The sequence below is a fragment of the Acanthochromis polyacanthus genome, chromosome 17 (genome assembly GCF_021347895.1).
Source record: "Acanthochromis polyacanthus isolate Apoly-LR-REF ecotype Palm Island chromosome 17, KAUST_Apoly_ChrSc, whole genome shotgun sequence".
Classification (NCBI taxonomy): domain Eukaryota; kingdom Metazoa; phylum Chordata; class Actinopteri; family Pomacentridae; genus Acanthochromis; species Acanthochromis polyacanthus.
In genome coordinates, this window is record NC_067129.1 from 14,534,506 (window position 1) to 14,555,765 (window position 21,260).

The window sequence follows — 21,260 nt, forward strand, 5'->3', positions numbered from 1 at the left end:
AACACTGCAGCACTCCTGTCTGCTAATAATCCACCCTGCCAGTTTCCCAGAAAGACCTTGAAAGTGCACAAAACTTTTTGCGTAAAACTGTGAGTGCTGTATAATAGAAGTTGTCTGGTTAATGTCTTCTAATAAAAATTAAGACCTCAAAGTAGACCCATTTTCACTTCAGGAAAATGACAAAAAAAAGGTGAAAGCAGCCTCATAGAAATATCAGTAAGCCTTTAGCGCCCCGGTGTTCATCATTTTTAATCTTTAACTCCATAGTTTATGGCGTGAGGGCAAGACTCTCTGCTTCGTTTATTATTGACTTTCATTGCTTGTTGTATGAGGTGTATATTAACAGATGGCTTATTGTACAAAAGTATTGGTTTTCCTCCCAGAAACTTGGCCAACATGTATTCTTTTTTGTATTGGAGTGTATTTCAAACAATTCTTTGCAGAGCTTAAATAGGCCTTGTATTGGTTTTTTAAAATTATTTGAATCCTTTATGCATAAGTACATATTTTTTAGTTTAGTATACATTAAAACCATATGTTAGCATTTTCCAAGATGGAAATCATTGATGTAGTGTTAGTCTAACTCAAGATGGTTGACATAAATACATTAGTGGGTATATTTCTAAAGATTAAAACACCTCTTGGATAAAATATTTAGCTGTTGTATTAATTTGTTAATGTGCATTAATAACCAAAACTATGAAATCTGATTCACTGGGTGTTATGTTTTTTATTTTATCTTTTTAGGGCGGGATGTTGTAGACAACAGAATCACATTAGTCCTCATCTACTTGTTGTGTATGGAGCAACAGTGGCCTGACCATTTAAAATCCAGTATACAACCCTGTAAAAACAGGAGTCTAAACATGCACACACCAGCACATGGCCACTGTATTTACAGAACACGGATGAGTCAAACTGGCGTTAAGCCCTTGAGCTGTGTGTGACACACAGCCCCTAGTGAAGACTCCTGCACTCCAACCCCAAATAAAGACATAGACCGGCGCATTGTTTTCATCAGTCCTCCTCCTGGTGTCAGGACAGGGAAGATAAAGGGCTTTTCTGTGGCTGGTGTTTAGGAAAGCCTTCCAGAGGACAAAGTCCTGGGAAATGTTTGTATGATGTTGTTGAACTGTATTTTGATCATGGAGTAAGCGTTGGAAAATATATTTGTCTTACCTCATGCCGTATCAATTCGCGAGATAGGAATGTGCATCCAAACAGGATTTCGAGATGTTCTAAAACTGTATTATCTCACTATGAATCTCTGTGTGTTTATGTGACCACAGGCTGGTTCTTGTATCCTGGCACCAAGTTTCAATTAAAGTTGTTGTGTTCTATCAAAGATGTTTTGTGTGTTGCACAAATGACTGTGTTGCAGACATGAGTGCAGTGACAGTCAATCATGAGAATTTTGGGAGTTTAGTGAATTTGTAGTTGTGCATTGCCAGACCGTTCTCTTGTGCCGAAACAGCACTATGTAAAATGGTCTGACTGCACCTCATCAGTCTGTTATGGGGGAAAAAAGCTCTGCATTTCCCTAAACCAATCATAACTGTCTTGGCTGGATATAAAAACAGGTTGCAGCAACGCTGTTCACTCAAAATAGTGATAGGACAATTGTTTTGGTGGAAGTTTTCCTAGTAGGGAGGTGAACACTGTAATTAAAATGAATAATTCACAGAAACAAATGATCAGGGCTATCTTATTGCACGATTCAACACATTCGCACATGTCTATATTTTTAAAGTAGTAGGTTAATGTTTTTGTTTCCTGCAGTGAAGGGGATTTTGAAAAGAGTAACATATAGTAGAAAGGAAGGATAAAGCTGTGTGAATTGCAGAGCCAGTGGAGGGCTTATATTCACAACCTGTATCTACTAAAATAAGGTAAGGCTGTTGGACTTCCTCCCAACAGTGCGGTACTAGAGATGGCAAAGTCAGTGTACTGATCAGTCCACCACTTTGGTCTAATATAGTCAAGGCATTCATGTTCATGTAACTTTGACACACACTCCTCTAAACATCATTGCAGTTCAAACACACCCAACCAAGAAAAGGCACAGTCCAGTGGGAGCAACCTTCCCCAGCAGGACAATGCACCCGGCCACAATACTGCTCAAGGAACACGACCAAGAGCCCAAAGTGTTAACCCCATTTACAGACTCCCCAGATCCCAGTTCTGTTGAGCTCGTTCTGATCCCCTGGAACAAACCTGACCCACAGGACACAAATCTCAGTTTTATAGTATACTTTGGTTTCGACATTATACCTGCAAAACTAATTCCCATCAGCCTTAGCTGCATTATGCCTGCAAACACCCTAAACTAAGATGAACATGATAAACATGTTTCCCTTGATAGTCTTGTTTGCTTGTTTGCTGTTACTTCTTCCTTAAAGATGGTCAAAGTTAAGTTTAAGGATAGACAGAGAGCATGTCCTATGGTGTAGAAATTATAGGCACCGTGGTTATGAAATTATGGTCTAATAATATCAAATATGAACTGGATTGAACTCAGCGGGTTCTGTGTTTTCTTTTGTGAGCATTTTTCAGTTCCCTGTGAGATGATAAACAACAGAGAAAATCCTGACAAAAAAAAAGCTGTCATGACTCGCCAGCTCATATTGTGGAGTTTTGAAGGGTCAGATATGCAGTGTGGCTCCACACCATGCTCGCTCAGCTAATCTACATGACAAACACTGAGCTAAACTGTCTGTGTTATAGTCACAGAACATGTCTGAAATATTGCCAAACTCCTGCAACATCAGTAGAATACTGAGAACCTCATAAACCTCAACATCTATAGTTCTTGCTGACAGTGCTGCAGCTTTAACCACAGGTCAAGATAAAAATCTAACATTCAGACAACCACATTCCCACCAGCTAAATAGATTTCTTATTCAAATTAGCTCTCAATTCTCACATTGCTTCAAAAGCACAGTTAGTTCAAGGGGATGTTACTGGCTATTGATTGGTGAGAAACAGCAACAATTAGAAGCTTATTCAAATGTTTTGTCGGCTCCTGCTTAGAACCCAGAAATCAGAATTTGAACTTGATTGTGAAGAGGTGGGTGCTTTTTAATCCTGCCTCTAAGAGTTGCTGGATTTCATTTCAGCCGTGGGATGGATTTACACCTGGAATAATACTGCAGATAAGCAGCTGGCATGATGGAAACCCAGCAGCAGTGTGGTTGCAGAGACCCACTGAAAACACAAGCAGTATTCTGCACAAGACCAAGATTTACCCATCCATCGGTGGATGGATAAATCCATACATCGCTTAATCCTCATTAGGTGTTTGCAGGGGGCGTTTGAGTCCATCTCAGTTAACTCAGGGCGAAGGTCACCAGTCTGTCACAGGGCTACATATAGAGACAAACAATCACACACATTCACACCTACGGACAATTTAGAATTACCAATTAACATCAGCATGTTTTTGTATTGTAGGAGGAAGCTAGTGTACCCAGAGAAAACCCACACATGCACAGGGAGAACATGCAAACTCCATGTAGAAACATCCCAGGAAGGCAGGGATGTGAATCGAGGATCTGTTAGCTGCAAGGCACAAATGCTAACCACTAATCCACTGTGCAGCCTCCAATATTTACCAATATCCCAAATTCATTTTTTGTTTTTTCTGTACTGTTTACTATATGATACAAGATTCTTCTTTCTGAGATGTAATTTGGATTAAATAAAAAAGTAATAATTCTAAAAATATCTCAGTCTTTACCTTTTGTACAAAAACATTCTTTTATTCACTCATATAAATAGACAGGTATTTTTATATTCGACTTGTCCCTTGACTAGTTCAAATACAGGAGGAGCCTCCTGCTTTAAGATTCCAGGAGCCTGAGGCTTACCACAGATGACACTGTGAGTTTATGTTTATACATATTTCTTCTGCTTTATTCCTACTTTGTCAAGTGAGTTGACTTTTATGTTCTATTCTTTTCAGCAAATCTGATTTGGCTGTGAGCTCAGTATGACACCAATCATTCTGTTGCTGTCAGACCTTCAAACTGTTTGTTCCTGTGCTGCTTTCAGCTCTGCTTTACCTTCTTCTGGGATCATCGCGACATGTTCTGCTCCTGGAGAAATTCATCCACGGCTTCAGACAAATACCTAGCTCTCTTTAGTCGCCAAAAACCACACCTAGACTTTTAACAATCCTCCTGACTAAGGCTGTAAAATCAGGGTATTGTTATAAATGCCACACGAACACTATTAATTTAAAATAGGATTTACCAGAAACATCTTTCTTCCCCCGTTTTCAATCATGCAAATTAAGATCAATACTAGTTACTATTTCAACTTCTCTTTTAATCAGTCTCTGCTGGATATAAAGTAAATCTTTTATGCCCATTTTTTAAAACTGATCCATGTGGTCTGTGTGTGAGTAAATCATATACAATTTTAAATATCCACAAAATCCCTCAGATTTTCGAGTTTTTCTAAAACAGAACGACAAACATCCTCCACATTTCTTCCATCACAACATGAAGTCAGCTAAAAGAATATCTCATCATAATCTGCTTTGGGGGTACTTGTCAAACATCTGTATGGAGTTTGGACTGTTGCACTTCCAAATTCGGTCAAGTAATGTTGCACGTGATGCCCAAGTTACTGCCGATTTCCCCCCTCCACTTTTAAATTCATCTTTAAAGTCATTGTTATTATTTATGTGAGACCAGTTATTTTAAAATATTTAAATACCAAAATAATCCTCCCTTACAAGGGAGGCATACGGCATTCAACAATTTAAACTCGACTTCAATGCATCATCAGTCATTTTCAGCACCTTTTCCTTTTAATTCACTTTTAAAAATCATATATTTGTCGGTTCGTTGAACAATCTGTGGTACTCGTTGAGCTGTGAACCTTCGGTGATGCTTGAGATTAACAACACACATCTATTATTATTATCTGATCTTCAGATCACGTGGCAGCCAATGACTTTTCCTCACACAGCGGATGAAAGACCAGATGTTGTAACGGTCCCTTATAAAATCCTTCATCTGCCACAAAGAAATAATAATAAAAAAACAACAACAACAACAACAAAAAAACCTCAGTAAGTGCAACTGAAGACAAAGAAATGAAATCACTAAGCTGGGTTAACATACATTACATTTTCAGGTAGGCACAAAGTCAGAGAAATAAGCCTTCACATTACACCAGTATGACCAGTTTGACCATCCACTCTGAAAGAGTGAGATTCACTCATTAAGGCGTACCTAATGGTGTTTTAAGACCTTATTAAATATGTAAGAGCTACAGCTGAAATAGCTCAATACCAGAATGACAATAATAGTTACATTAAGAGTTTCAGATAGCATTTTTGTCATGTTATATCATAGTTGTTGGATTTCTACAAAAGAAAATAAAATTCATAACCAAGCCCACGTTTTTTTTCCTGTCTGCCCCTATTTCACATTTTCATCCTCACAACTTCCCTCCTTCAGTTTAAACAGCTACAAGAAAATCCACATTTGCATGATTAATAAGTTACATTTTTATACATACACACATACAGAGGGGGAGCTCGGAAGTTGCTTGGCACATTCTCATGCTTGACCAACCTCCTACAATCTAAATAACTATACTGTACAAGACACAGTAAAACAGGTCTTCTCACACCAGCGTCTCCCTGTTGAGTCATGAGGCTTCCGCATGTGGAGGAGATGAAACAGGAGCCTGCATGGCCATGATTGACAATTGTTCTGCATAATCATCCTGCAAAAGGAGGGCGTACACGACCCGATGAGCTAACATGGAACAGTTCAGCTGTACATACAGTATCTTCACATACTGATAAAGTTTAGATTCATAATTTAATCTGTATATACCGTATCTTAATATGCTGGTACCAGGTATTCACAGTGACTCTAAAATAAAATTACAAGAGGAAGTTTGTACAAGAAAACAACAGAGTCTAAGTGACTGGCAAACATTTGGCATCCCTTCTTGTGTCAAGTTCAGAGTTTTAGTTTGTGGTCAGTTCTGTTTTGATTTCGGCGGGATTCAGGAGAGCTGCCTGGGCTTTTTTTTTTCCCCTCTATTTTTATTCGTTGGCACTGTGGAGAAGCAGTCCAACTCCTCTGAACGCACTTTGTTATTGGCGCCGCCGGCACTAGACACAGAAAGGTGAGGTAAAGGTGGTGTCAGGGGGACGAGATCTTATCCACCTTCTTATGTTGAGCAATACATAACCTGGGCAGGCTGAATAAAGTACAGTATGTGCCCTGTCCAGTGTTGAGTTTACAAAAATAAAATAATAAAAAAAAAAGTGCAAGAACAACACAGAAACACACACAAACACACACCGGGGTGGGAATGGTAAGATTTCACCTATTGTCCTTATCGCTACCACTCATAAGCCATAGTAAACAATTACCCAAAATAGTCACTGTAGACATCCGCCAAACACAAAACATATTTAAATACAATATTCTGTATTTCACTATTAGTTCAAGGTGTTTTATTCTGACACCTAAAGCTATTTTGCCAGCTGAAAGAAAAGCTGCCTTTTGGCATTCTGTGGATCAAGCCAGCAGGAGGAGATCTTCTACAGTATGGCTGCTACAATAGTGAGGTTAGAAGATAACAGCTACAGGCAATCATGAAAGGAAGCTGAAGCAGTTCTTTCCTGCCATAAGTCTGTGTCTTCAGGAGAGGTATAACCCTTTTTCAGTATCCCTTTAATACTGGTTTTTAAACATACGTCCAGGCATGCTCAGTCCACTTTTTTTCCCCCAGTTTTCGTCCCTTTAATTAGTTTTTTTTTTTATATCGTCTCTCCCTAAAAACAGAATTTCTTAAATTACAGTACTACTGAGAAGTGAAAAGGGCAAAGAATGATGTCCTTACATAACAGACCTTCCTCCGAGGCCAGTCAGTCAGCGTCATTACATCTTTTGAAGTAGAAGGCTGCCTACAGGCTCTTCATTGTCATGTTCCCTTCTTTTTTTTTCTTCCTTTTTTTGTGTTTTTAAATCAAGGCCTTCCACACTACAAGCGCCAGGCAGAACCACACTCAGACATTGCAACTACACGTCTGGCAGGGAGGATAGCAATACTACTGTTCACACATATTATTGGTGATATACTGTATATATACACTTTTGGTCATTTCGGATAAGACACCACCAAACATGCTATACAGTGTCTCTCAGTCTTAATTGCCACTTTTTTTATGCAAGTACTATTCAGCCCAGCTTGTCAAGTATTTGAAGCAAGGTACACACACACACACGCACACATGCGCCACGCACATCCACACACATACCGGATCACACACACAACCAAAGAACAGCACTCTGGCATAGCAATGCAGCAGCCTGTGCTGGTCAGTCTGTGAAGATCGTCATGGGATGCGGAAAATGTCATTTTTTTTCTCTCTTTTGTGAATTGATTTGCATACTCCCTCACCGGCAGGCAGGTCCAGGATTCAGGACAGAGTCTGAAGAGGATAGCTGTGTGTGTTTTGCAAATATGTATGAAGAAAAACCAGTGTGCTGAGCGTACAGAGCGCGTCGTACGGTTTGCATCATTCTGCGGATTTCTGTGTTTGTGCGTGCGGCCGTGAAGCTAACAGGGCTTGTTGACGTTGCACAGCAGCTCGGTGACTTTGATGAGGCGGGCCACCGTGCTCTGCGACTCCTCCTGCAGCCGCTGGTTGTTCTGCCTGAGGCTCTGCACCTCGGCCTGCAGCACCGCCTTGTCCTCTTTCTCCTGAAAGACATCGGCACACAACAAAACAAAAGCTGTCGCTCAGATCGCTGTGGCAGGAACGGGAGGAGAGCGACAGGTACAGCGGTGGCTTTAAGGAAACTCGTGGGCACACATGAACACATGTGACATAAAACGACGCAGACGGTGTAGAGAAGCACATCACACGGCAGTGAGGAAGAGCAAAGTTGATCCAAAAAACAGCAGCAGAAACAATTAGTCAACGAACTGATCATTTGTTTGACAGAGCTGATTGCTTTTGCTTTAGTGATTTATCAGGTAAAAACAACCAAACATTTGCTGACTTTTCACTGTTGCATATCATTTATTCATTAAAATCAGTGCTTTAAGGACTGCTGGTCAGATAACCAAGCACCTAATTAATTACAATGGGTATAGGGCTGCAACTAACCGTTATTTTCGTGATTGAATAGTCTGATGATTATTTTTCAATCAACTGCTTCATTAATAAAATGTTCAGAAATGATGGAAACACAATCACAAGTTCCCAGATTCCATGGTGATGTCTTTAAATTATGTGTTTTGTTATAAAACAGAGAAAAGCAGCAAATTGTCACAATTTAAAATCAAATTTTTGTTGATTAACTATCTGTCAATCAACTAATTGCTTCAGCGCTAAATGTTTTTGGGATTTCAGAGATGATTGACCGACTATATCAATATTCATTAGATTAATCAATTATGAAAATAGTTATAGTTGCAGTCCTAATCAAGGACTTAAAAATAGAAAACTTGCCATATAATTGGGAGAATATATCATGCTTTGTACACACAGAGACATATATACAGTATCAACAAAAAAAAATCCTCAACACAGGCTCCTCTTGTGCGAGCGACTCCGTCCGCTGAGTAAGGCCATGAGGTGCGGCTGAAAGCTCGGGAAACACAAGTGGAGTCTGTGTTGAGAATTGTTTTCTGTCAAGCAGCCTTTGAGTTCATCACATATACAGTATTCTGTGGCAGCAACATGAAAAATAAACAGAGCGACACAAATGTGCAGAAACAAAGTATAGATAACAGCATTTCGGTCATAAATACATGTTAAAATAAAAAAAAAGTATGATACTGGAATATTGCAAAGAAATCTGGAAATGTTTCTGTACACAAAATTATAAATAAATAAATGCCTTCTTGAGTGTTTTTTGTATTTAATGCATCTTTAGAGTGTGTCAACTGTGACTGGAAATGGTTTGCATGGATGACAGGATATGCACAAGTAAACAAGAGGCTACAAATAGAAATCATCTGGCTCAGCAGTTTAAATACTTTCTCCTACCTGCTGACTCTCTGGTGGAGCTCACTGAAAATATTACCACAGAGAAAAACATTCATGGAAGTCAAAGCACCTTTTGCAGGTCATCCTGCAGCTTCTTCAGCATGGCCTCCAGCTGCGACACCTTCTCTTCTAGATGGCCTGGAGAGTCACTGCAACAAAGAGAGGCAGTGACACTTTGTCAAAAGCAAGTGCAGATGTTTGCGCTCAGAAAATGCACAAGTGGAACCCAGAGTATCAGCACACTTTAGCGCAATCAAATCAACAAAAGCATTTCATAGAAAGTAGAAGTGGTCCTCCCTTCATCTCACACAGGCTGAGTGAACTTTTCAATTTGCCTGATTGGTCGAGGAGCCGTCTGTCACTCTGGCAGCCTCAAAGATGCAGACTTTGTCCCTGCTGCCTTTAATGAAACCCATAACACTCCCAGATCAATTTACAGTAATTGCCAAGTCTGACGAGCAGAACCCTTCTGAGTGAATGTAGTCATCCCATGACGCATTTCGTCTAACTGCTGTTATACAGAATGACTACAAATGACAGAGCGAAGGAAAAGCGGTCTCCTGGTGAAGCATGTAAAGTGTGGTACGTTGTTAAATTATATGGGTCTGGTTAAATATTCTCATACTTCACAGTGTGGCTGCAGGTTTGACCTTAACCCTTTAAGATCTACCTTTGCGCGCCAGGACATATTCTTACATTTTTACATACTGCAGTGCAATTTTTAAGAGCATTTTTATCTGCTTTACACCAATATAATCCTTATATCCCAAGTTTTAATAACATGTATTGACTTATGTCTTAACTACTACAATGGGTTGCTTAAAAGTGCAATACATCTAAAAAAAAATGTTTTACATATATTTCAAAATACAGAAATAGCATAGCTGTATCCCACAAATTTGTAAAAAAAACAAAAAAAGTTGCACAATATAGTGTGTCCTATTTAAAAAGATTTATATGTGTGCTTTATTGTGTATTTATACAAATCCATCACTGCAACAAAAAACACTCAGACATGGAGAATGTGTAAAATGTCAGTGTAACTCTCCAGATTTTATATGCAAAAAGAATGATTGCTTTAACTTATCTGGTTTCTATCACCGATCAAAAATTCATATGCAATCGTAGCGCCGGCGCTACGTTGGGCTCTATCGGGTTAAAACTCACAGGCATCAAGAGGTTTTAGAAATCATCAATTTACAATTTGCTATTCAACACGGTTGCCGAGTATAATCTGCCATGAAAAATATATACATTTGCCGTGTTATGATGTGATAATTATCAAAATATGTAAGTTCACATTCATGGATGTTTGTGAACAAGTCATAATAAACAATTCTGGTGCACCATGAATGCAAACACTGTCCTTACTTAAATTAAACAGCGCATTCAACTTAGTTCATACTAGTCATTTCATTTTGAGCTTTTTTTATTTCCTCTGCTCAGTTTCTCATTTCGAGCACAAACACTCATAGGAATGTTAATGTTTATTAGTCTTATGATCATTTATTCAGTTATGTCGTGTCCAGACTTTGATTGCTGTCGATGTGTGATGTGGTTTTCAGTGTTTGTGAGGTCCAGACCACCATGACCGAGACTCCTGTAGTGATTAATGACTTCGGGTCAGTGTTCATGTACAGGGTTGTTGTTCAAATGTTAATTACTGCAGCAGTCCTGCAGCGCTGCAGTGTGTGGGGCCTTGACATAAAATGTCAATACCGTGTACTTTCTAAAAGGACAAACCTGGCTTCCCATAATCACAGCTTGTAAGTTAATTTAATTTCAAGTTGCCAAAACTAAATATGTTAAGTGTTCTTAATTTAAAGTTTAGCTCAGTTACTTTGGCAAAGTATGAAAAGCTCATGCAGCTCAGTTTTGGAGCTGTAACAGCTTGATTAGATTTCACTACACTGAAAAAAGTACTGCTTACTGAAATAATACATTTATTCTAAATCGTTGATCATTTCACACAACTTGACAGCTACATTTTTTTAACACTTATTTTTCCCAAGCTAATCAGTGCCCTCATTTTGCTTAGATAAACTTAACTTACTAGAATTTACAGTGAGGCAATTTAGAGACGATAACAGATGTCATTTTGAACAGAGGAACAGTAATCAGCGCTGACCTTTGCGACACATCGTGGACACACACTGTACCTTCTAATACTAGAGACTTGGATGGAGAAAACAGCTTTACACCGAGGTTTGTTTATTTTCTACTGACTCATCTTATATTTTGCTTTTGGACAACAGTTTTACGCTTCTATATTCAGTTGCAGCAAGAAGTAGGAAAATAGGGCAAGCACAGGACGAGTTTAAATGAAAAATAAAATGGATTGGTGCTGCAGTTTGACAGAAAATAGCCATAGCAGTGTGGCCGACATGCTGAGCACACATCGCTTATATGTGCATCACTGAGTCAGCAAGAGGCCACTCTTTATGGGGGAGAGAGGCCATCTGACTGACTCAAACAGTTGGATGTAGCCGATAAAGCCTAAATAATTGAGAGAGAATAAAGGAGCAGGCCTGATTGAATTGAGAAAAGCCATGTGTGCAATGATTCAGACTACCTACATGGATATTGAGCTGTTTCATTGTGTATACACTTTATAGCAACCCACCTCTCCTTTGGGTCTTTCAGCTTGCCATCCGTCTGGTCTGCTCCTCCTTGGGAGGGGTCTCCGGCTTTGCGATCTGTGATGAGCAACATCATCTATATTATTATCATTTCAAACAGCAACATACAATGATCTAAATTAAATATGAAGGAGATGGAGATGGGAGACGACTTCTCAGAAGAGATCATGGAGTCATTAGGCTCACTGGAGATGAGTCAGATCAGAATCATTCACCGGCGACCGTTGCACAATATAAGCAGTTAGGGATCTGTCTGATCTGATTCTGACTTGCTCTGATGTCACGATGATGTAGGAAATGATAATACTGTGACATCAAGGTGGCTGCAGTTTTCTGAGCCAGGATCCGTACTTGCTCTTTACTGACTGCATGGCCTCAGGGCATGATGGGAAATGCCTGGTTGTCACCTAAACTAACAGCTGAATGATTTAGATGTTGACTCAACAAACCGGTGTTTGATAGAAACTTTTCACTGTGGTTGAATTGGGAATAATTTACTTTTTATTTGTCTGGCATTAAAGGTTTATTCTGGTAACAGAATGCGTGTTATGTGGTTGATGATGACGATTATCAGTCAGAGAAGCTGAATACTCTCAGAAGTCAGCATGCAGTGTTAATGCAGGACTGACTTATTTCTTTAAGTATTTAGAGGCATCAAAACTTCTAGTAAGGGATGTGTGGATCTTGAAAAATAACATCTGCCCTGGTGTCTTAGCCCTGACAGTTTGAATATCTGATATATCAATATTAAACATTTTGACTTGCAATTCTATCCTCTGTATATTCTGACTAATTATTAATGTATTTAGTTTGTTTATGTAGTTTGAGAGAGACAGTCCTGCTCAGCTGATTATATACAAACTGACCTAATGCTGAATTATATTAGAATTCATGTAAAACTGAGGCTGAAGCATGAAATCAGAGAACAGGCCAGTCTGTCATAATTAGACTAACCCTAACGTTGCATATAAACTTCTGTCTGATGACAATTATCAAATTAGTGTGTTTCTGTACAGACTTAAAACTGTCTCTCTTGACAGCTGTCCTTTAACACCGTCACTTGCTGTCCCTTTTTAGGTGAGGCATACTTCACCTCTAATAAGCCTGCTTAATTACTTCCTAAAGAAACATTTCTTCCTGTAAAGTGCACACAAAAAATAATTCTTTATATACCCTACATGGTCAGAAGCATACAGACACCTGAACACTTTAAATCCACTGCTATTAATCTGTAGCAATAAACAACCTCCACTACTAGAGGTGTCAGCATACTTCTGGTCACATAACGTAAATGCAGTTAGTTCACCAGAGGGTAAACACTATTTATTAACCTATAAAAATAAACAGAGTCTTTTCAACATGAATCTGAGAAGAACAACTCCAGGTTTCTGCCTGTGTTTACGACTGCACTAACCACTAGAGCAGCCTGTGGCATTAATCACGTGTGAATACGCAGGCAGTGAGGTGTGCATACGCAAACAGCTCCTCACCCTCTCGTGACAAAGCCTCCAGGATGCTGCGGCAGGCTGTGGCCAGGTCAGCGATGGACTGCCACTCCTCCTCAGTGGAATCTGTGGTCTCCGAGAGAACTGGGGGGAAAAAAAGAGGCCGACCTTTATTATTCATTTGTTTTACTTAAAATGGTGCAGTGGCAGAAATAATTAATGCAGACGCACCTAAAATGTAACAGCAAAATGAAGAATACCTGGTTGTATCAGATATATGCAATATTTAACCAAGGAAATAACTGTTGGAATTAACAATGGCAGGATTAAATATCACAAATAAGAACAATAAGAAGGATTGAATAAAACAATAACAGCTACAAACATCAATTTAATGTGGTCAACCTAAAGTTTTGCCGATATTCCAAGCATGTTGCTAACTCTGTATAATTTTTGATCCTTGTCTGTGAGCAGGTACGATGGAAACTGCATGACAGTAGAGGCTGAGAGGTTGTGAAATAGCTTCATAAATATATAAAAACAAATGCTGATCTCCTTTACTGACAGAGCAGAAAGGCCGGTTTTTGGTATAGCAGGCAGTGATGTGTCCCACAGCATCCCACTTTCAAAAGAAACAGAGTCTCACCGTATCTGCAACAATACAGAAGAACAGTGGGACTGCAGATTTTGTTCACAGCCAGATTCCCCCCGGTTCTGCAGTAACAAAGAGTTCCCACTGGGGGATGCTGCTGTGCTAAAGCTGGTCAGATTCTGGGTCAGAGTACACAGCACGCCTGCAGCTTTGCACTGTACTGTATACTTCTGACCTTCTGAGACATCTTTGACACCAGTTTAGTTGAAATTTACGGCAGCGCCATCAAAACAGAGTCGATGAAAGTCAAGATGCAAGAAAATGAGCTTGATATCATCAAGTTTTGGTAAATTATTATGGCCAAGTTTAGCAAAAACATTTTCGAAATGACATTTAAACATGACATTTAAGATGTTTTTGCCTTTTTAATGGTCTCAAATTTCATTATTCGGCTTAAAAAGCTGCTTTGAAAGACCTAACGACCTCCTGTGGAAGAATGTAATGCAAAACAATCAGAGGACTCAGAAGCCGCCCCCACAAAAATCAGAAGAATCTGATGAGAGGATGAGCTAGTGTGCTCTTATGGCGGCTAAACGATGAGTCTCATAGTCTCAGTGGAGGCCGAGCAGATGGTGTAAGAGGGGTTCCTTGATTTGGGGCTGCCTAAAACTCCACCCCTCCCACTACCCATCTGTCCCCTTTTTATCCCGGCCCTGGCAGGGGGTGGCAGCAGAGCAGGGGTGATATTAGATTAGCGGAACAGGGGGCAGCGTGGATGAAAGAGGAGGAACAAAGGGGATGCAGTGGGGACTAGAGGGAGGATAATGAAAAGAGGGGTTTAAGGCAGGAAAAAAAAATCTGGAAAAAGGAATTTGAGGCTCAAATCAGCCAGAAATGATTTGCAAACATGTGTAATTGTTCCATTCTGGCATCATTTGAGCAGTTGTGTCAGCTGTTGTGTCTGAGAAAGGAGCTTTGCTTTGAGGCCATAATCGGGGTCACAATATTGCTATGACTCCTCATTATTGTTTATTTACCTAGTTTGTATAATTTCCACATATCAGCCAGTGTTTTTGTTGAAGAAAGCTGTTTAAATATTTGAAATTACAACATTTTAATGCATATATTGTATTCATTTCATGACATAATTAAAAAAAAATTCAGCCAGAATGAGGAAGTACTTACTCTTGGTGATGGAGTTGTGAAGACTAAGAGCTCGTGAATTTCTTTCAGCTCGATCCACACATGACAGCCTCGAGGATGAGAGAGAGGAGTCACTCGCCGAAGCTTTGTCATCGCCAAACTCAGCCGCCATGAACTGCAGGAGGAGGACAGAGTTGGAGATAAAGGGGAAACAACGCTGTCAGACATTGGACAGAGCGTTGGTGGAAAAGCCACTCAGATGTCGTCGCGTCTCTGTCACCTGTTCGTCCTCTAAGGGAACCTTGGGTTTGACAGCCAGGATGAGATCAGGTGTGGCGTCCCTCAGCTCCCCGACGTTCTCATAGATGTGGCGTTCCTTCACCCCCACGTTGTCGTACACATGCCTGTCCATTGAGGAGACAGAGTGAGATGTGGTGGTGGAGGGGAGGGAAAAAAAGAACACAAAGCAAATCTGCTCTTGCTTGATGGCTTTTTTTTATCCAATCCAGAGGTCAGATCAGAAATTGGAGCGCTCAGATAAGTAATCTCCAGGATGGCTTAGATTTGAGGCCTGACTGACATTTGCTGTCCTGCACTCAGAAAATTATCTGTCAAAAATATCATGTGATGTAGTCCAAGTCAAATCATTCAGTTCTGCTTTGTGTGATGATAAAAAGAAGTGAAATTCAATTTGGTTAGCAGCAGAATTTAATACAATCCTCATGAATATTTCCTTTTTGCTCGGTGTCTTCCTCAAACTGACCAGTGTGCTGAAAGTGATTGAGCGGGAAAACAGAGACGCCGCTGTGACTGACGGCTGTCAGACGAGAGGCTTGACGCTCCAGTGGATGATGAAATAATGCATGGCGCAATAGAGCTGCAGCAATTAATTGACTTGTTGTGAACTATCAAAGTAACTGTCACCTATTTTGATATTGATGCAACCAAAACAATAAATGATCTGATTCAGCTTCTTAAATTTGAATGTTTTCTGATTTCTTTTCTCCTCTGTGACAGGAAGCTGAATATCTTTGACAGTGGACAAAAGAAAACACTGATTTTTCATCATTTTATGTCAACAACTAATTGACTAATCAAGAAAACAATCAACCGATTAATCAACAATGAAAAAAAATTGCTGCTGGCAGCCCCACAGCACAGACCACTCTGTAGGTAATCATTTTATTTAAAACATGCTGTCAGTCATAATGGCTCTAAAACAGCAAAAAAGCAAAACCCATTTTCACTTGAATGTTTTTACTACTGAACGGTTGATGATTTTTTGTTCAAACAACTAAACCATTTAAAGAAAAGAGAAGTGGTAGATGCAGCTTTCAGTTTCTTCCCCAACGCACTATTATAAGTACTTTTAATTAAAACTTCCCCTTCTAAATTGTATCAATGTATTATGGAAAAATGTACTTGAATTCTACAGGATAAACATAGACTGCTGAGAAATGGCCTCTTCATGTGTCATACTGTTACCAAAAGCATTCAGTTCTTGTTGGCTGAGGCTCATACAGGGCTGAAACTAATGATTATTTTTGTTCTGGATCAAATATCGATAAATTAATTTATTAATTAATTGTAAAAAGTAAGAAAACTGTGACAAATATCTACCCCATATCACCTAGAGCTCAAAATGACATAAAATCAATCAAAAAGTACAGTATTCCTGGTGAAGTATGAACTGTTAAAAGTCTAATTTGCACTAAAATGTTTGAGTAAATGTACTTAATTACTTTTCCATCAATGGGAAAAGCAATAAAATTAAAAGAGGATCATCGAAGTGGGTCTCTAACGTGAGACACGAAGTTTACACACTGCAGTGCCAAAAACAGTGACACACTGTCCTTCCTGAACACCTCGTTCTTTTAAAGAATAAAAAGTGACGCGCTGGCTGAGATTGAATTGTGTTGCATCAGCAGTACAGCGCGTCTAAACACCCAACAACATCCAACAAGCAGTCTCTCTTGTTGTTGTTGGGTTTTTTTTTTTCATGTTATTTCTCGATGACGCCTCCATCGGACTCGCTTCATTGAACACTGATGTCAGCTTCACTAACTCACCCGTCACACGTGTCGCTGTAGGACGGCTGTCGCTCCAGAGAGAAGCTGCGCGTGAGCTGCGAGGTGCTGCCCTCCTGGCTCTGATTGGCCGGTTGGTCCTGCAGAGACGTGGCCCGCAACAAAGGTAAGCTGGGCGGCGTGAGGAGGGAGCCCTGACCTCTGTCGCTTTGCTCTTTATCACACGGCTGATCTTCGCCCTCTTCAGCCTCCACCTGCACCTCCATCGTGTCCAACTCGTCGACCCCACCCGCCTTCTGCTCGTCCTCCTTCGCCTCCTCCTCTTCCTCCTCCTCCTCTTCTTCCCTCTCATCCAGCACCCAGGCCTCTCCGGACTGATCCTCACCGGGTTTGCACTCTGCGTCCTTGATGGCCTTCAGGTACAGCTCAGAGAAACTCCTGCATAACAACAACACAATTTGTTGGAATAAAACCATCACGCCTCTGTTTTTCCGTTGCACCATGAGTCATAAATTAATCCAGAAGAAGCCAAAAACTATCACAAGATGGAAAAAAAAACAGAGCGCAGCATTTGTCTAGGCCTCTATTACACTCCTTTGAAATCACAGAGCCTCCATTTTCCCCTCACGAATTATGACATCTTTGAGACAATTTGTGCTTTGTTGTCACTGAACAAGCATTTCAGCGCTGAAATATAAATAAAGCAGGGGGGGTTCTCTGAGGATCCTTCTGTTGTCAGCTTTGAAATGTTGTTTAAGTTAACTGAGAGCTGCAGAGGTGTCTGGTTTAACGGGAACAGCTCTGTCCACAGCTATTTCTGCCGCCGCTCTGATTTCGGCTGAATGGAAAAGCTGCCGGTGTCAATGTGATTAAAGATCATTAAGGGGGATTGATTGGTTGCTAGCCAGCTGGTGTGACACTGATGGCAGCATCAACAAAACAGAGACCCCTGAGTGGCACTTGTGTTCTGAACACCCACCACATCTCCTCGTTTTCTGCTGTTTTGCTTCATATCAAACGAGCCACTCCTGCGCCCCCGTTCTGCAGCCTCACCCACCTGCGAGGCTTCCCGTTCTCGTCCGGTGGGATGACAGTGATGTGGATCTTGTGCGCAGTGCGGAGCAGCCTAGTTCTCTCCTCGGGGCTCAGGTGAACCAGCGAGTGTCCGCACAGCCTCACCACGCGAGCCCACAGCTGCAGGCCTCCGCTCTCGGCGTAGCAGAACCTCTGCAGCTCCGTCACGAAGCCCTCCTCGTTCATCAGGAAGCCCGGCTGCCCCACTCCGTCACGCAGGGGGGTGACCTCCAGAGCCTCGCAGCCCCTTGTGACCAACTGCAGAAGAGCACATCGGGATGAAGGAACCAGAAAGACACTAAAAGCCGACAGCGAGATTTCACATCAGACCACAATCACCCACCTCCAGCCTCTGCACCACCTCTCGTATCTCCTCTGCCTGGCTCTCCATCACTGTGATCGACACCGACTCCCCTCGCTCATAGAAGATATCCAAGCAGGGCCCCCCCTCTTTAGTCTCTGTCACTGCCTTCCAGCCGATGACGTCCCTGCAGGAGCAGTTAAACACCACCCTGCGAGTGCACCTCTCAATGAGCACCACCGACTCAGCCGACACCCCGAGCAGACAAGGGAGTTTGTGCTCCCCTGCCTCCCACTCATCCCTGCTGTTGACCATCACGGCCCAGACCAGCGCCCCGGCACTGTGCAGCTCGGCCCCCTTGGCTCCCTTCAGCTTGTCTTTGCGCTTGCCGCCCAGAGAGAGCAGAGGGAACTTGGTGGAGGAGTCGATGGGCGTGGTGGTCACGTAGTTCTCCGCCAGGTCCTTCAGGTATTCCTGCCGCGTGCGAGTGGCCATGGAGCGAAACTTCTCAGACTTCTCTGCGGCGTTTTCAGCATTCACGGCCTTCGCCAGGAGGAAGTCTCTGAAGGCCGGCGAGCGCGGGAAGCGGGCGCCCTTAGGGAACAGAGGGCCAAATAATGGCATGTCTTTAGAGCGTGTCACGGCCACCCTGAGAGGGACAAAGCAAAAACAGAGACGACAGAGTGAGAGAGAGGCTACAGCAGAAACATTCAATCTATGTCTTGTTTTCTGTGCAGGAGATACTCTGCAGCAGTGCACAGATTTTAAGCCCAAAGCTGTCAAAAACAAACAAGAAGTGTCCATAACACCCATAATAAACACCTGTGTTTACACTGATTTAGATGGATATACTGTAAATCATAAGACATTAAATAGTCTCTGCTTAACCCTCCTGCTGTCTTCAGACACCAGAAAATATTGTTTTCTTGTCTGAAAAAAGTCCAAAAATCCAGCAACCCCCCCCCCACCAAAAAAAAATTTCTGAAAATTTGCTAAACCTTCAGGAAGACAATTCCAATAATTTCTTAATAGCTTCCCATAAAATTTTTATTTTAAAAAATCCTCCAAATTTGGCAAAAAAAATCTTGTAAATATTTTCAAAAAATGAGTAAAAATCTTCCAAAAAATAGCATAAATATCTATAGTGATTACACATATATCAGCAAACCTTCGAATATTTTCTTAAGAACATTGACAAAAAAAATCAACCAAAATCCAGCGAATTTCGCTGGATTTTGGTTGATTTTTTTTGGTTGTTTTTTCACCAAAAAATGTCAAAAATTTATAAAAATGTTGAAAACGAGGACATCAGAAGTTTTACTGTAAAAATACAATTTTTTCCCACATTTTCAAACTTTAAAACGGGTCGATTTGACACGTAGGACGACACGACGGTTAAATCTAACTACTCGGTATACAAAACTAAAGCTAGAAATCATCGTCTAAGGAGATTTCATCGTCATTTTGGAGGGCGTAACGATGTTTTGCAACACAACATCAACGAATGTAGCGGTAATAGTAGGAGAATACCAGATAGGATGAAGTCAGACCTGTAATAGGTGTTGTCAGTGCAGGGTTCATGAACCTGAACGATGATGAAGACATGTTGGAAATGGGAGCGGATGGACTTTGGAGTGAAGGGCAACGCGCCGGGCTCCTGGAACACGATCGTCACGATGTCGTTACCTATGTGTCGCTTCCTCAGCAGCTGCCAGGGACAAAACAGAAACACAGAGAAATTAATTAAACTAGCATTCAGTAGAATAAACTCAAACCAAAGAGCACAAAAAGCTTGATTTCAGATGGAATAACCCAACTGTATTTTCTTAATCTTAATCACATGGAGCAGATGATGCAGCACTTTTGTGGTTTTCATTCTGTTTCAGTGGCTTCAGAGTTACTTTAGCACCAAAATACTGAAATATGAGTCATGCACAAACATTTGGATGACGTAGAGACGCCAGCATACATTCCTGAATGCTTTGTTCTCAGCTAAAACAGCTTTCCAAGCTTTATATTTTCTTATTACTGCATTTTTACTAATCATGCCCGGTTTCAATTTAAATAACATTGGGGTTTTGGTGGCTGCTAATACGCTGACATTTTCCAATTCATTTTGGTCTCTGTTAATACTAATACATGCTCACATTTTTTTCCCACCAAACTGCAGAGAACATCAAGTCTCTTCTGTAGTGGCATCAGCATATTATAACACCTCCTCTTATTGTGAAAGTCCACTGGCAGGTGCAGATGTAAAAGACAGTGCTTTTCAAATTTACACATTCTCTGGGAAAAATAAGAAAAGTAACTAACAGGTAAAACTTGCCACATGTAACATTTTCATTTAAAAAAATAAATTAAAAAAAATTTAGCCTGAAATGGGTTTTCTGTCTGTCAGTGTTCATTTTGGGCTTATATTGATATTTAGATTGAAAGCCTTTAATACCAATGACATGCCCATATTATGCTGTATTTTTATCATTTACTGTAGTGCAAGTTTAAATATTAGTTGAATATGTGTATTTTGTTTGAATATATACCCTAAAGAGAGTAGCTATTGTCCAGCATTCAAAAATGTGAGACAGTAAAAAGGACGATTTTTAAAAAAATAAATAAATCTATGATGTTACCTGAAATCAAGGTTACCTCATGAAAGGTAAGCAGTCTCGCGTCTTCTAACTTCGATTTCATTGATTACGTAATAGGACATTTTTATGACTTGAAAAATAGCACGTCCTTCAGAATAAAATAAGAAACCAAATATGAATTCAGATGGGAAAAAAGCACAAGATCGACTTAAGAGCAGATTATGTAACTAAAACCACCGAAACTCAAACCGCCGCTGCATAACGAGCAGACGGTTTAAAAGAGGCATTTCAGGGCTTTGTCACTACCATGTTTTGTTTTATGTAAACCTTTAATCTATATTAGCATGCCATGTCCAGTTTCTTTGTAAATGACAGCAAACAGGCTTAAAGCACAGGCGGCACATTAAGACGTGACAGCAG

The 21,260-nt window shown here is 40.6% G+C and overlaps 1 protein-coding gene across 4 annotated transcripts in view; it reads right to left on the reverse strand.

Moving 5' to 3' along the window:
- Positions 1-4,791: 4,791 nt before the first annotated feature.
- Positions 4,792-21,260, reverse strand: part of zmp:0000001168 (signal-induced proliferation-associated 1-like protein 2) — a 39,730-nt gene continuing 23,261 nt past the window's right edge. For 2 of the 4 annotated variants that reach the window (XM_022212284.2, XM_022212283.2), the window contains exons 7-16: positions 19,803-19,960; positions 18,295-18,901; positions 17,935-18,209; positions 16,920-17,315; positions 15,131-15,254; positions 14,893-15,025; positions 13,161-13,259; positions 11,655-11,727; positions 9,102-9,180; positions 4,792-7,737 (exon numbers count right to left, since the gene is read on the reverse strand). In XM_022212284.2, the coding sequence (XP_022067976.1) occupies positions 7,594-7,737; positions 9,102-9,180; positions 11,655-11,727; positions 13,161-13,259; positions 14,893-15,025; positions 15,131-15,254; positions 16,920-17,315; positions 17,935-18,209; positions 18,295-18,901; positions 19,803-19,960 (2,088 nt within the window). In that variant the 3' untranslated portion in view covers positions 4,792-7,593. Of the gene's footprint in view, positions 7,738-8,039; positions 9,181-11,654; positions 11,728-13,160; positions 13,260-14,892; positions 15,026-15,130; positions 15,255-16,919; positions 17,316-17,934; positions 18,210-18,294; positions 18,902-19,802; positions 19,961-21,260 lie in introns of those variants that run through there. The other 2 variants (XM_022212285.2, XM_022212286.2) reach the window with 2 other exon arrangements.